Source organism: Medicago sativa, chromosome 7 (genome assembly GCF_051527215.1).
Source record: "Medicago sativa cultivar Bolivia chromosome 7, Bolivia_mono, whole genome shotgun sequence".
NCBI lineage: Eukaryota > Viridiplantae > Streptophyta > Magnoliopsida > Fabales > Fabaceae > Medicago > Medicago sativa.
Window position 1 is genome coordinate 74327939 of NC_140755.1, and position 16406 is coordinate 74344344.

The following is a 16406-nucleotide window of genomic DNA, read 5'->3' on the forward strand; positions in this document are numbered from 1 at the left end:
TATGAAAAGTAAAATAAAAATATTAGAAGTTGGGATGTGAGGTGAGATGAGTAAGTTTAGAGGTGAGTAGAGTAATGTGGAAAGATAAATAGTGCAGACATAAGTTAGAAACACGGTACGTATGTTTTTGGAGAAAAAGGGAGAAAAGTCAGAACAAGAGGAGAACAAGGGGAGGGCTGCGATTTTCTGCAATAACCAGGTAAGGGTGAGACTAACCTTCAATATTATTATGGGTATGATTCTGAAAAATGAATTTAGCATGATTAGGTTGAGGTTTGGTGAGAATTGAGAATTAGGGTTATTGACCAATTTGAGGATTGAACCATGAAAAGATGTTAGATTGATGCAAAATTAGTGTACAGACCTTAGATATTACCTAGGGTGTTAATTAGATGCTAATTGGATGAAAGAACCATGAGGTTAGATGAAAAGTTGTGATTTTTAGGTTTCTGGCCGTACTAACATTCATCGCTCGCAACTGCGAGCTGCAACCCATCGCTCGCCACTGCGAGCAACATCACTCGCAACTGCGAGCTAGGCCATTGAGCTCGCCACTGCGAGTAGAACCACTCGCCAATGCGAGTTGACCTGTAGTTGCCCAGAACAGTTTTGGTTTGCAATCCCTTCGCACGTGTAGTCATGAATTAATTTTAGGAGTATGAAGGAGGGTTGTTTAGGATGATTCCAGATGTTACAGAAGTCTGTTTATAGGACTGAGATTATTAGTAATGATGTATGAGTATTATTATGATGTTCTAAGATGATTATGTTGTTGTAATTCATTTCCCAATTAATGTTAATGCATTCTAGCACTATTATATGTTGTATCTTGCTGTTGTTTAATGTTGTGGACAGTTCATGTCTTGAAGTTGCAAGAGTCGGTCTAAGTTGTAATGAGTTAAGAAGCTGTCCATTTAATGGAATTTATAAGATGTTTACGTTGTTGTCCAAGTTGTAGGAAGATTGAGTCCATTGCATACTCATTAAAGATGGGGGCTTTAGGCCCGGCAGCTTTATGCTCAAACTATGTTGGGGGCTTTAGGCCCGGCAGCTTTATGCTCAAATACGTTGGGGGCTTTAAGCCCGGCAGCTTTATGCTCACTTGTTGAAGAGCCTAATTACGCTCATATGTGTTGTTGAATGGTACCACATGCATTTGCATATCAAGAAGTTTCACGATGATTTAAGTTGTTAAGTTGTTAAGAGTTGCATTGTCAAGTTGAGTCGTGTTGTCGAGTCAAGTGTTAAGTTGAACATGATATATGTTGGTGATTTAAAAGATGATGAGTTGAACATGATTTAATGATAGTATTTGATGATGATATTGATTATGATTGATACGACGCTAAAATGATAAATGTTTAATATGTTATTGATGTTTTATGTTGTTAAATGCATTTTGATGAATTATATGCTTAATTTATTGACTGTGAAATCTCACCCCTTCTGCTTGAAAATGTTGCCCTTCATATGGGTAACTTGCAGGTAATAAAGACTAGACGTGTTCGTGAGAGGACTCCTCACTTGTGTCTAGGTGCTCTGATACGTAACGGGATGGGGCTTGTTTTCTTATCTATTCCTTACGTGTCTTTTATGAACTTTTTTATGAATAAGTATTGAACCAAATTATGAGATTTTCTGATAAGGCCTGCGTGCCAAGACTTTGTTCATGTTGAACTATTTCCGCTGCGTATTTCCAGACTTTTATGATGTTGAACTTGGAAGGATATTTATTAATATCTATTTTATGACTTTCAAGTAGTATGTGACATTCCGTTTATGATTTAAATACTCTGATTTAATATGAAATTTTTATGTTGGGAAAACGGGGTGTTACATTCGTTCCCCAGGAATCGAACTTATAGTAATTTTTAATGGGAATACAGATTCACTGAATTTGAATCTTGGTCCTAGAAATTACTTATGGCAATGAGGCTATTCCTCAACTAAACCTAAATCACAAAATTTTTCCACTAAGTTATTCACGCGAACCAGATTATGCCCGAGAAATAATTAAGGGATCTATGCGCTATAAAACAAGCTCTTATTTTATCTTTGTTACCTTTTGTTAATAATGAAGAAAAAAAATATGAAAAATGTGAGTCGATCACTGGAACTCTTACTACTGTTCTAAAATAAAATACAATAAAATAAAATAAATAGAGTTACTCTTTAAGTAAATTTCATTTTGAATCGAAACTCAAATTTAATGCGGATTGATATTTTTTATCGAAAATTACGACAATCCTATTGAGGATGTTGCATTGTAATTGTAAGAAAAAAATAATAGGTGAAGAAGAAGAATTTTTCTGATCAACACAATGAACGAAAACGCAACCACACAAGTGAGTTTTGACCACACTTTTTCACATGAAATCTTAAGACTTTGTGTATTATAGGTATGTCACTTATATGTTGCTCAATATCATTTCTTCTATCTAATTTGAGACTTTAACTCTTGACCATCAAAATCATATGGTCATGTCAAATCTAACAAGTCCATAAAGCACTTTAAAATCTTAAAATTATATGTTAGAAATCCATTAAAATTTAAACTTAAATCCTGATAGTAAAAAATTCTTTTAAAAAAATCTTTATAAAGATCATGATCAAGAACAAATTGAATCTCAGGATGAGGATGAAATAATACCCGAATCAAAATTATTAGGATGAGGATGAAACATGGTTTTATGATACACAAATCTATAAGAAATAAATATAGGACTGCAAATCTACACGTGAAAGGATTCATGGTTACTGAATACGACATTCACTCAGGACTAGTATATAGTATGTACTACAAACTTAAACATACACCTTAATTTTGTTCTTATCAAATTTTAATACTCCTATTATTAAGGCTATAGATCAAAGTAAATAACAAACAATACATTGGATTTGGATTTTTCTTGAAGTATCATGCAACTTCATTTTCAAAATTCAAAAAAAACGACTAATAGATTAACATCATAGTCAAATACGTATATAACAGTTAAAATCATAAACAGTGACCTTTGACTAGCTAAGGATCATATACTTACTTACTAGTCTTGTCTATTTTTTTTGGAGTAAATAGGCAATTTCCCCCCGAAATTGCAAGGTTTGTCAAATATCCCCCGTAGTTAACGAAACATCAATTACCCCCCTAAAATTGCATAACGTTAATCAATTTACCCCCTCCGTCAATTTTTCTGTTAACTGTTTACGGTTATGATCAATTACCCCCCTGAAATTTTACACTTATATGCAAAATGCCCCCTGAACTTGAAAAATTAAAAAAAAATTGAAAAAATTCTGGAAAAATATTAAAAAAAAAAATTTAAAATTCTGGAAAAATGAAAAATCAATAAAAAAAAGATTAAAAAATTCTGGAAAATTGAAAAATTAATAAAAATGAAAAAAAACGGAAAAAATTATAAAAGTCTGGAAAAATTAATAAAAATAAAAAAATCTGAAAAAATTTAAAAATTCTGGAAAAATAAAAAAAAATCTGAAAAAATTTAAAAAATCTGAAAAAATTAATAAAAATAAAAAATGATTAAAAAAATAAAATAATCTAATAAAATGAAAAATAATGAAAAAATTCTGGAAAATAAAAAATATTATGATTAGTATATATGTCGAAATTTCGAAATTCTGGAAAAAATGTATTTTTCGAAATTCCAAAATTTTGATTAGTATATATGTCGAGCTTAGGTTTTTTCAGTGTATTTTTTTCCTTATTCTCGGTTTATAAATACACAAAAAGTTCCCGGTTTATAAATACACAAAAATTCCCAGAAAAAATACTAATGAAAATTTTGAAATTTCGAAAAATACATAAAAAAACCTAAGCTCGGTTTATAAATACACATATTTTTTCCCTTATTCTCGGTTTATAAATACACAAAAATTCCCGGAAAATTTTTGAGAAATACTAATGAAAATTTCAAAAAATTTTCATTAAAATTTCTTTTTTCCAGAATTTCATTTTTATTTTCGAAAATTTAAAATTACATTAAAATTTATTTTCCAGAATTTTTATTTTCGAGAATTTCCAGAATTTTTATTTTCCAGAATTTCATTAAAATTTAAAATTTCGAAAATTTCATTTTTCCATAATTTTAATTTTTTTAGAAATTTTGAAATTTTATTTTTTTCCATAATTTTTTAATCTTTTTTATTTTTTTCAGAATTTTTTCATTATTTTTCATTTTATTAGATTATTTTATTTTTATTAATTTTTCCAGATTTTTAAAAAAAATTCAGATTTTTTTTTTTATTAATTTTTCCAGATTTTTTTCATTTTTATTAATTTTTCAATTTTCCAGAATTTTTTAATATTTTTTTTCAATTTTTTTTATTGATTTTTCATTTTTCCAGAATTTATTTATTTATTTTTTAATATTTTTCTAGAATTTTTTCAATTTTTTTTAATTTTTCAAGTTCAGGGGGCATTTTGCACATAAGTGTAAAATTTCAGGGGGGTAATTGATCATAACCGTAAACAATTAACAGAAAAATTGACGGAGGGGGTAAATTGATTAACGTTATGCAATTTTAGGGGAGTAATTGATGTTTCGTTAACTACAGAGGGTGTTTGACAAACCTTGCAATTTCGGGAGGAAATTGCCTATTTACTCATTTTTTTTGCTATAAATAAAGATAAGGGACCCTCTCTCTCATTTCAACTGAAGTAAAGTAAAGTGAAGTGAAGTGGAGTACACAATGAGGAGTAGGATTGGATTTGAGATGGTGGTGGTTTTGGTGACCCTTTTGCATGTTTGGTTGGTTTGTGTCACTGCTTCATCATTAGGGAACAACTATGATGGAGAGCATCTCAGAAGAAACCTTCTTGCTAATGGCCTTGGTAAAACTCCTCCTATGGGGTATGTCACTGAATTCCTTCTCTTAATTTTGTTGGATTAAGTGCTTTTTAGAATAGTAATACTTTAATTAGCAAGGAATACTAAGAAATTAAAACAATTTTTTATTTTATTTTATTTACTTTTCATTCATATTTTACATGCATCTAAAGATTTATGATACTGAGGTTTTTATAACATTTTTTTGTTATACAGGTGGAATAGTTGGAATCATTTCAGCTGTCAAATTAATGAAAAAATGATCCGAGAAACTGGTATTTTCTCATTAATTTATAGTTTATGATTTTTTTTTTTCTTTCTGAGAGATATAGTTTATGATTTATATATTATATAGTATACAAGATAATGAATTTATGAATTTATATAAGACTATGTGTGCATATGATAAACTAGCATTTGATTTTTGTGTACTCCTTACAGCTGATGCCCTTGTTTCAACTGGTCTATCTAAGCTTGGATACACCTATGTCAACATAGGTACATAAAAATAACTTAATTTTGAAGTCTTCTATATTTATTTGTTTCAATTTTTTTACTTTGTAAGGGATCATAATTACCACGTACAATTAATCTTTATCCACAATTTTTTGTTGCTGCAGATGATTGTTGGGCCGAACTTAATCGCGATAATAAGGTATAAATCATGCAATTTTCACATGCTTCATTCTGTTTTATTACTAAATTTCTGAAAGTTCTTGCTTTTAATTAAACTGATTATTCCAAATACTGTTATGTTTTAGGGTAATCTGGTGGGAAAAAAATCAACATTTCCTTCTGGCATCAAAGCTCTTGCAGATTATGTTCATAGCAAGGGTCTTAAGCTTGGAATTTATTCAGATGCAGGGTACATTAACAAAAAATTATCCCTTTGTATTTATTTATTTTTCATTACTTTCTAACTAATCTTTATTCTGACCTTTCACAGGTATTTTACATGTAGCAAACAAATGCCTGGTTCACTAGGTCATGAGTTCCAAGATGCCAAAACTTTTGCATCATGGGTACTTCAAATATTTGTTATTTTTTTAATCTTGTTTCTTAGCACTTACCTAGTAATATCTATGTAACCAATGCTTATTTTGCTTGATTACAGGGCATTGATTATTTGAAGTATGATAACTGTTACAATGATGAATCAAAGCCCACTGTGAGGTAGGTAGTCAAAAATATATTTGCAATTTTGCATACTACTAGTGTTGTGTTGTAGTTTCCCTAATAGAACTGCATCTTATAATATTTCAAACATGATTTTGAAAAACATGGCCTTCTTATGTATAGGTATCCTGTTATGACTCGGGCTTTAATGAAGGCAGGTCGTCCAATCTTCTTTTCGCTATGTGAATGGTAATTATTCTATTTTAGTATCTTATTTATCTTTTGATCTACGTAGCACATATTGAAGGTGTATCCGGTATCTGACATGTGCGGTTGTTTGACATCAACACATTTGATTACATTTAATCACTTTCATTTTTTCAAATTATTATTGGTGCATATGTCAGTATCGGATCTGATGTACATATGTGCCGGTGCTTTATAGCATCCAATTTTAAGTACTCCTCTCTAATCAAACTTTCTTTGTTTGTTAGGGGAGATATGCATCCAGCTAAATGGGGTGCTAAAGTGGGAAATAGTTGGAGAACTACTGGTGACATAACCGATAATTGGGAAAGGTAAAAACCATGCACTCAATTTTGGTTGGTACTAGTAGTTTTTTGAAATGTAAACAAGTTCGATATTTACTAAAGTTGAACAATCGTGTATCCTACTATCCTTAGCTACTAGCTAATAAAATTAACTTGTTTTATGCAGTATGATTTCAAGGGCTGACATGAATGAAGTTTATGCTGAGCTTGCAAGACCTGGTGGTTGGAATGGTTAGAATTTCATTTGTTTAACAACTTTTTGTGAAGGATATCGAGTTTGCATGTCGATTTCATGATACAATTTATGAGTCAAGATATTCATTAAGCATTCTAACTCAACAGATCCTGATATGCTTGAGGTTGGAAATGGAGGGATGACAAAAAATGAGTATATCGTTCACTTCAGTTTGTGGGCTATTTCAAAGGTTTTATGATTCTCTTGTCTCCAAACATCCTTATTTATGTGAAAGCATGTATTGTACGGACCTGAATTCACTGGCAGTATTCAATCTCGACCATTGATTTGAGATCAAACAATTACACAATCAGTCAATTAATTTTAAATGATCTCGGTTGCTGATTTGCAATTGGACAACCCAGATCTCTAACTGCGTCACAGCAGATCTATTTCCGTATTGTACTGTGCTTCATTTTTCACTGGTTCACCGGTGAAGGTTTATTGCAGGCTCCTCTTCTTCTAGGCTGTGATCTTAGAAATGTGACTAAAGAGACCTTGGAGATAGTCTCTAATAAGGAAGTTATTACAGTTAACCAAGGTGACACATAATTTGTCATTTGTCATTTTGCGATTTTCTAATCATTGTAATATATGCTACTGATATTATGCTATATCTTTTATCACACGATAGATTCGCTTGGCGTACAAGCTAAAAAGGTCAGGATGGAAGGTGATGCTGAGGTAATTTTCATTCCGAATACAACATACGATTTCGTCTCGAGCGTTAATTACTTGTATAGAATTGGATTGTCTTCTGTGAAATGAAGATCATTAAACTACTCATATTTTGAGTTGCATTTTAAAGAAAATTTAATGAATTCAAAATAAAAGGCGTACAATCTTAATCCAACGGCCGAGACAGTGTGCTTTTAGAATGATTGTGCCTAATAATTTGGCACTATGTTTATTAAAGATTTTTGTTCTTATATGCATGTTTTGTTGGATAGATATGGGCAGGTCCTCTTTCAGGATATAGGGTAGCTGTTGTGTTGCTTAATAAAGGACCTCAGAAGATTAATGTAACAGCTAATTGGGATGACATTGGCATTCCTCCAAAAACTGTTGTTCAAGCAAGAGACCTTTGGGAGGTAATTCATTGTACTTTTGTTTACATACAATTTATGTTGTTTTCTATGATATATTTATTAATTGCATTGCATGCTTTTGTATTTTTATATACTATGTTTAATTGCACTTTGTTGGATACTGCTGAGGTTATAAGTAAGGTTTTTGTCTTGATTGTTATGAATGCAGCACAAAACATTGAAGACACATTTTGTGAATAAGTTGAGGGCAACCGTAGAATCACATGCGTGTAAGATGTTCGTGTTGAAACCAGTAGCATGAGTTCTAAAAGACTAGAACACAGTTACATAGATTGGAGCTTTTGGAAGCATTGTTGATAATTGGAAATAATTAGTTTGTTTATTTTTGAGTAAAATAAATGCCAACTTGTACATTGGCTTCACTTTATTTAATAAATATTTTTCATCTGCTTCTGTTTTGATTGAAGATTGCCAAGTCATTTTGTGCATCAACTCAAGACAAAAGTGCTTTATCCTTTCTTATCCCTTCAGAGTTCTACCTCAACCAGTTGAGATACTTAAACGATTCATGGTTTTCTATTACATGACAACAACAACAAAAATCAAATTTAATATTAAAACTTACATTTTACACTCTTCAATTGATAACTTGATTGCATATTTACTATAAAAAATTAATAATCAAAGTTAACATTAGAACTTACATATTAATATTATACATTCTAGTTTCCACATTAGTTTTGCAAATGAACAATAAAATCAACTGTTAAGTTTGTTGAAATGAAAATGAAAAAAAATTCGCATCTTAATCAAGTAAGCATACTCACATATTAATTACTTTTTTCGTTTTCTATCCATATTTTTCCCTAGATAACAATTTGATTTGCAAATAATTCATGGGCCACTTTACTTTTTCTACAAAGGATGAGATTGATACACTATAATTATAGAAATTGTTGACATTCGTAATCCATACGGTTTTAAATATAAGTAAAATCAAACTGTATTAAATCCAAATTAAGACCAAACACACTTTTGTTTATATTTAAAACTGGAGTAGTATGATATGATAGGAGACTTAAATCATATTTTTTTACACAATAACAAGCTTTGATCTGTTCGAGCCAAACTTTGCATTTTGACAAGAATCATGCACTTCCGCTACATGTGATGTGTTGTCAAATACCCCAACGAAACTTACCCTTTTTTTAAAACCCTGGCGTCCTACTGCTGTATAAACTATAAACTCTCACTGACTGTCATAATTTTATTTGTATCTTCTAGAATTCAATTCTTTTTAAGAAAGTTAGTTATAATCCATTGTACTTTGATGGTAACATAACTCCTTATATCAATTTCCTAACATAATAAGATGATAGATCCAAAGTTGTTACGTCGGGCGCCGATCAAAGATCCAACATCACCTACGTCGGGCGCCGATCAAAGATCCAACATCACCTCCTTCATTTATGTGTGTAAGTTTTAATAGTTATTTGTCATTTCTACTCCCTCCGGTCCTATTTACAAGAGAAAGTTGGGTCAACAAAAGTTGATGGATCTGGACTGAATTGTTAACCAGATACATCAACTTTTGTTGACCAATATTTCTCTTATAAATAGGACCGGAGGGAGTATCTAAAAAAAAATATGATTTTTTTTTTGACGTTAAAGACAATATCATTAAAGAAAGTCTGGCAATCAATCAAATGTCAGACTGCAGAAATACAAGGCGGAGTTTCTTCGATCCATATGCAATCTAAATTCTTAAGAGCATATTTAGCTAAATAATGAGCAGCTTGATTGGCTTCACGCCTAACATGCAAAAAATTTAAACTACGAAAACTACCCTTAAAACTAATACAATCTCGAATAATAGATCCAACATAGTTGGGAGATTGTTGATGAGCATTCAACGCTAAAACCACATTAGAAGCATCTGATTCTGCTATAAGATTCAGAAAAGACATGTCTTTCGCAAATTCCAAACCCTTCCGCATAGCTAACGCTTCTGCAACCTCTGAATCTGGTAATGAAAAGACTTGCCACGAACTAGCAGCAACGACAACACCTTCATTATCTCTCACCACAACACCAATGCCCCACTTATCACCCTCTACTGGGCCTGCTGCATCAACATTAAGCTTATAGAAACCACTAAAAGGAGGTGTCCAATGAACATCGGATATTGGCAAAATTGGACCTCCACTTAGTCTTTCCACCAACACCGAACTAACACTCTTAAAATTCACAATAGATCTTTGTGCCTTTTGAACAGTGACAACAACATCAACATCAGTCCCCTCAAAACATTTTTTATTTCTAGCACCACATATCTCATAACACAAGGCCAAAACATGGACTATAATATCCTCATCGACATCAATAATATTTTTCTCCAACCACTTATGAAAAGGTGCGTACCTCGAATCATGCGAATTAAATACCACACCTAAAGACGAAGCAAACCGTATTTGTTTTGACCAATGGCACTCCATAAAGAGGTGTGAAATTGTCTCATTATGTTGCCCACAAAGAACACACAATGGATCGTTACTAATTCCTTTTTTAAAAAGATCATATTTTACTGGAAGTTTTTTGTAATACCCCGTTTTCCCAACGTAAAAATTTCATAATTAAAAATCAGAGTAATTCCACTTTAAACGGAATGCTACACTTCTTAAAAATTCATAAACTGAATAAATAACAATTTATTCTTCAAAATCATTTAACATAAGTAATTCAAAACTTCGCAGCGGAATTAGTTCATTCAACATAAAAAGTCTTTGCCACGCAGGCCTCATCAGAAAATCTCATAAGTCTTAGTTCAATATTTATTCATAAAAGTTCATAAACAATACGTAAGGAATAGAAGTAAAGTCAAGTCCCATCCCGTTACGTATCAGAGCACCTAGACACACATGTGAGGAGTCCACTCACGACGCCTCTAATCTTGATTACCTGCAAGTTACCCATCCGAAGAGCAACATTTCCAAGCAGAGGGGTGAGATTTCTCAAACAATAATATAAAGCATATAAATCATGTAAAGTACATTCAACAACTTAAACATCCTATAATTCATTAATCATATCTAGCAACTTAAACTTCCTTAACTAGTATCATTATTCTTCCTACAATAGTCATATACTTCATATTATATCATCATATAAATATCATCACATATCTACAAATATTAGTCATAAGCATTATCATATTTTCCTTTTAATCATAGCATCTTAATCATAGACATAAACATCATCATATAACATCAAGTACTAATCATAACCATAATCATCAACTCATAAACAAACATCATCATCAAAACAATCATGAACATCAACAACAATAATCATTTAGCATCTTATAATCATCATAACAGCTTCTTAATCAAACTCATAATCGACTTCATAATCATAGTCATAAACAACTTCATGATCGACTCGACTCTTGACTTGACAATGCGACTCAACTCGACTATGCAACTCTTATCATCTTAAATCATCTTGAGTCATCATGAAAATGCAAATGCATGTGGTACCAATCTAGGGCATAAGCCCTCGTCGCTTGTGAGCATAAATATACTCCTAGGGCATAAGCCCTCGTCGCTATTGAGCATAAATATACTCCTAGGGCATAAGCCCTCGTCGTTATTTGAGCAAAAGCTCCTAGGGCATGAGCCCTCGTCTCTGGTTGAGCATAAGCTCCATCGTCGTGGTTGAGCAAAAGCTCCAGGGCATGAGCCCTCATCTTTAAATGAGTATGCATGGACTCAACATCTGACGTCTTAGAAACTTCATGAACATCTATGACATCTTAACAACTTGACGACTTCATAACGACTCGACGACTTAACAACTTCATATCATCTTAACATCTTAGCATCATGACAACATATGATCACATAAATAATTCATGTCATATCATAATATAACAATATCAAATGATAATAAACAACATCTTAAAACATCATATTCATCAATCATAAACAACATCATATTTAAACATCAACAATAATTCACTATGTATCTTTGTAAAAACATAATAAATTATCCACAACATATTTTCATGTCAAACCAAAGCTACTGGAAAGGTATCACAAATATCAACAACTTTCATGTTTACAACAAAGATCAATTCAAAACAGAAACATATGAACAAAACGCAAAAACATGAAACAGAGAATGCTGTCACCGTACAATTTTGCTATGACCTCCCTGTAGTATTTTCATCATACCTCATAGACCAAACATCATTTTCACGTCAAACCAAAGCCACTAGAAAGCTAACAAAATTATCTAAAACGTTCATGTTTTCACCTAAGACCAATTTGTTGGAACAAAATATGTTTAACAATGAACCTTAAAGAGTTTTGATGATAACAAGGTATTAAAAATTGTAAATTGGACTAGCTAATATTTGTTCAAGTGTACAGGACCACAGTTAAAAAGTTACATCTTTAATTGGTTCTGAATGAGCAAATAAAGAGCAAAAGAAATGAAGCTTAGATGATTCTGAAGGCAAAGCGCTCCTGAAGTCAAGCTGCTCCTGAAGAAATAGCGCTCCTGAAGTCAAGCTGCTCCTGAAGAAATAGCGCTCCTGAAGAAAAGCTGCTCCTGAAGAATAGTGCTCCTGAAGACAAGAGGTCCAGAAGCCACATCATCAGAAGCTGCATCATCAGAAGTTGGAGAAGCTGCACCATCAGAAGCTGCAGAAGCTGTTTCATCAGAAGCTGTATCATCAGAAGCTGCCTCATCAGAAGTCACTTCACCAGAAGCTGAAGATCAACTGGATTTGCAAAAGATTCAAAGATTGAAGAATCTACATTGCAAAAGCTGTCTATTGGATTCGAAAACATAGCAGAAAATTAGTGGAACATTGCAACGGTCATTTCAAAGGTGTTTGAAGGCATGTGCTTGCAATTTGGACGAAAGCGTTGACATTGTACTTTGTACGAATTGTACAACCACGTTCTCCACTACTCTGTTTTGTGTCCACGCTACAAGACAAGAAAACAGCTCCAGAATACGGCTTCGCCTGCATAGATGTTCCTTTGGATAAGGAATGGATTTCAAATTGGTTCTTCATAGGACAACAACCAAATCAGGCAAAATATCATTGGTGAAAGATCAAGCTTCAACAACGACTCTTTGGTGTGCTGGCAATTTCACAACGTCTCTTTCACACCTCTATATAAAGGAGTGAAGACCTAGAAATTTGGTAATGCAAGAACGCTGAACGAAAGACTCACAACATTTTTACAAGTGCCAAACCTCTGCTGAAATTGTTCTGCATTCACTTAGAATTTCTGTGTCTTAAAGTCATATCTTAGAAATTCTTAAGTCCATTGAGTCTGTATCTGATTTGTATTGTGAGCACCTCTGATTGTATATCAAGTGTTCAACCTTAAACAATTTTCTGTGTAATTTTGTTTAGTTAGGAAGTCTCTTGCAATTGTGCTTGAGCAGGAAGTCTCTTGATTGTGTTCTTGAGCAAAGGAAGTCTCTAGCTTGTGTGCTTGAGCAAAGGAAGTCTCTTGCTTGTGTGCTTGAGCAATTGTAATCAGATATTACTCTTAGTGAAATCTCCTTGGAAGTGCAAGGGGGACTGGACTACTTCCGGATTGTGGAAGGAATCAGTATAATTGCTTTGTGTCGTTCTTCTTCTCTCTCTGTTTTATTCCGCTGCATTTAGATTCTGATTATCACTTCAGAAGCTGTCTTGCTTAACTTCTGATCAGTGCGTTCAGTTTTTAGGAGAAACGAAGAATTTTTCTAAAACACAATTCAACCCCCCTTCTTGTGTTTTTCTCAAGAAGAACAGAAAGTTTCTCTCCAGAAGGGGTAACTCCAGAAGCTCAAAGAAAGAAGATCAGAAGGGATGCTTCAACTGTAAGAAGCCGGGACACTTCATTGCTGAATGCCCTGATCTTCAAAGAGAAAAGTCAAAGGACAAGTCAAAGAGGTCTACATTCAAACCAAGCAAATTCAAGAAGCAGATTAAGCAGAGTTTAATGGCAACATGGGATGATTTGGGTAGTGAATCTGGATCTGATAAAGAGGAAGCTGATGAAGATGCAAAGGTAGCTGTTGGGTTGGTAGCAACAGCAACTTCAGAAGCTGGATCAGATTCAGACTCAGAAGATGAAAACGAGGTATATTCCAAAATTCCCAGAGATGAACTTGTTGAGTCACTTAAAGAACTTCTTACACATTTTGAAGTAAGAACCAATGAGTTGAAGGATTTAAAAGAAAAATATGTTGATTTGGTACAACAGCAAAAATCAACTCTATTGGATCTGAAAGCTTCTGAACAAGGACTTAGGGGCTTTGACTTCATGTGTAAAACATATGAAGATCAGCTTAAGTTCTTATGTCAGAAGCTACAAGAAAAGTGTAATGAAAAACCTTTAAGTAATCATGAAATTGCTCTTGAAGATTTTATTATATCTGGCATTGACAGAAGCAGAGTAGCTTCTATGATTTATAGCATTTACAAGAACAATGGCAGAGGAATTGGTTTTCCAGAAGTGAAACTTGAGAAAACCAATCTAAAGTCTTGTTATGAATGCATCAAGGAAGGTCTGAAAACATTCTTTGTACCAGAAGGGGCTGAGTTGGAAACTGTTGTTCAATCAGAACCTGAAGCTTCTAGTTCTAAGGCTAAGATTACTTCAAAGCCAAAGAACTCTAAGTCAAAGGCTATGATCAAATCTGATTCCAAGATTTCAAAGGTTAGGATCCTGAAAAGATCAGAACCTATTCCTCAGAGTCTGGTGAAACAAAAATCTGGGGTTCTGAAGTCTAAATTTCAGAAGAAGTCAGTTACTGCTTCTGAAGTATCAAAACCTAAGGTGGTGGTTAATCAGAAGCAACCCAACTCACAGCACAAGGTACAAGAAGTGAAGAGTAAAGCCTTAAGTACTAACCTTCCAGGACCCATAGAACAATGGGTACCTAAATCTAAAAATGTCAATGATGCAGGTATGTCTAAGAGCAGTGCCAAAGCAAAGATCATGGTACCTAGACAGCGGTTGCTCAAGACACATGACAAGAGACAAGTCCATGTTCCTCAGCCTAACAATGAAAGAGGGAGGAAATGTGAAATTTGGAGGCAACCAGTCAGGCAAGATCATAGGTACAGGAACTATTGGTAATTCCTCTACCTCAATTAATAATGTATGGTTGGTAGATGGTCTTGAACATAACCTTTTGAGCATTAGTCAATTTTGTGATAATGGTTATGATGTGCTTTTTGAGAAACCCAACTGTACAGTAATCAACAAGGAAGACAAATCCATTGTGTTCAAGGGAAAGAGAGTTGACAATGTCTATAAAATCAATTTTTCTGAACTGGCTGATCAGAAGGTGATTTGCCTACTATCAGTGAATGATAAGAAATGGATGTGGCACAGAAGGTTGGGACATGCTAACTGGAGGTTAATCTCTAAGCTTAGTAAGTTACAACTTGTGAAAGGGCTACCAGACATTGACTATCATTCAGATGCACTCTGTGGTGCATGTCAGAGAGGGAAAATTGTGAAATCATCTTTTAAAACCAAAGACATTGTTTCAACCTCAAGACATTTAGAATTACTCCATATTGATTTATTTGGACCAGTGAGTACTGCATCCTTATATGGAAGTAAATATGGATTAGTCATTGTTGATGATTACAGCAGATGGACTTGGGTGAAATTCATAAAGAGTAAAGATGTTGCATGTGATGTATTCAGTAGCTTCTGCACTCAAATTCAATCTGAAAAAGAATCAAAAATTTTGAAAGTCAGAAGTGATCATGGTGGAGAATTTGAAAATGAGCCATTTGAAGCTTTTTGTGAAAAACATGGAATTTTCCATGAATTCTCTTCTCCTAGAACACCACAACAAAATGGGGTTGTAGAGAGAAAGAATAGAACTTTACAAGAAATGGCCAGAACCATGATTCATGAAAACAATTTACCAAAACATTTTTGGGCAGAAGCAGTGAATACAGCATGCTATGTTCAAAACAGGATCTATATTAGACCTATTTTGGAGAAAACAGCATATGAACTCTTTAAAGGAAGAAAACCCAATATCTCTTACTTTCATCAATTTGGATGTACATGTTACATTCTGAACAACAAGCTCTACCTAAAGAAATTTGATGCCAAGGCCCAAAGAGGAATCTTTTTAGGTTACTCTGAAAGGTCAAAGGCATACAGAGTGTATAATTCAGAAACACTCTGTGTTGAAGAATCTATGCACGTTAAATTTGATGACAAGGAGCTTGAAGATAAAACTTCAAAGCAAGGTGAAAGTTTTGCAGAGATACAGGTTCCTGAAGCTACTCCAGAACCTGATCAGATAGCTGAGTCTGAAGATAGTCCAGAAGCTGAACCCACATCAGAAGCGCAAGATGAAGCTGCTTCTGATGAAGCACAAGATGGCTCACATCAAGCAGATCCTCCCAGAAACACATTCAAACACAAGTCTTCACATCCTGAGGAGCTAATCATTGGAAACAAAGATAGTCCAAGAAGAACAAGATCACATTTCAGACAAGTGGAGTCAATGATTGGACTAATCTCAATGATTGAACCTACAACAGTTGATGAAGCACTTTCAGATGATG

General features: G+C 33.3%; 1 protein-coding gene across 1 annotated transcript; it reads left to right on the plus strand.

Annotated features, from left to right (window-relative positions):
* The first annotated feature begins 4665 nt into the window (after positions 1-4665).
* Positions 4666-8253, plus strand: LOC146908397 (alpha-galactosidase 1-like). Its single transcript, XM_085723209.1, has 15 exons — positions 4666-4868; positions 5061-5119; positions 5286-5342; positions 5465-5499; positions 5606-5709; positions 5791-5866; positions 5959-6017; positions 6144-6209; positions 6455-6538; positions 6678-6742; positions 6854-6936; positions 7197-7287; positions 7381-7430; positions 7697-7837; positions 8004-8253. Exons 1-15 carry the CDS (start codon positions 4708-4710, stop codon positions 8094-8096), a joined length of 1224 nt encoding a protein of 407 aa, XP_085579335.1. The 5' UTR covers positions 4666-4707; the 3' UTR covers positions 8097-8253.
* The last annotated feature ends 8153 nt before the right edge of the window (positions 8254-16406 follow it).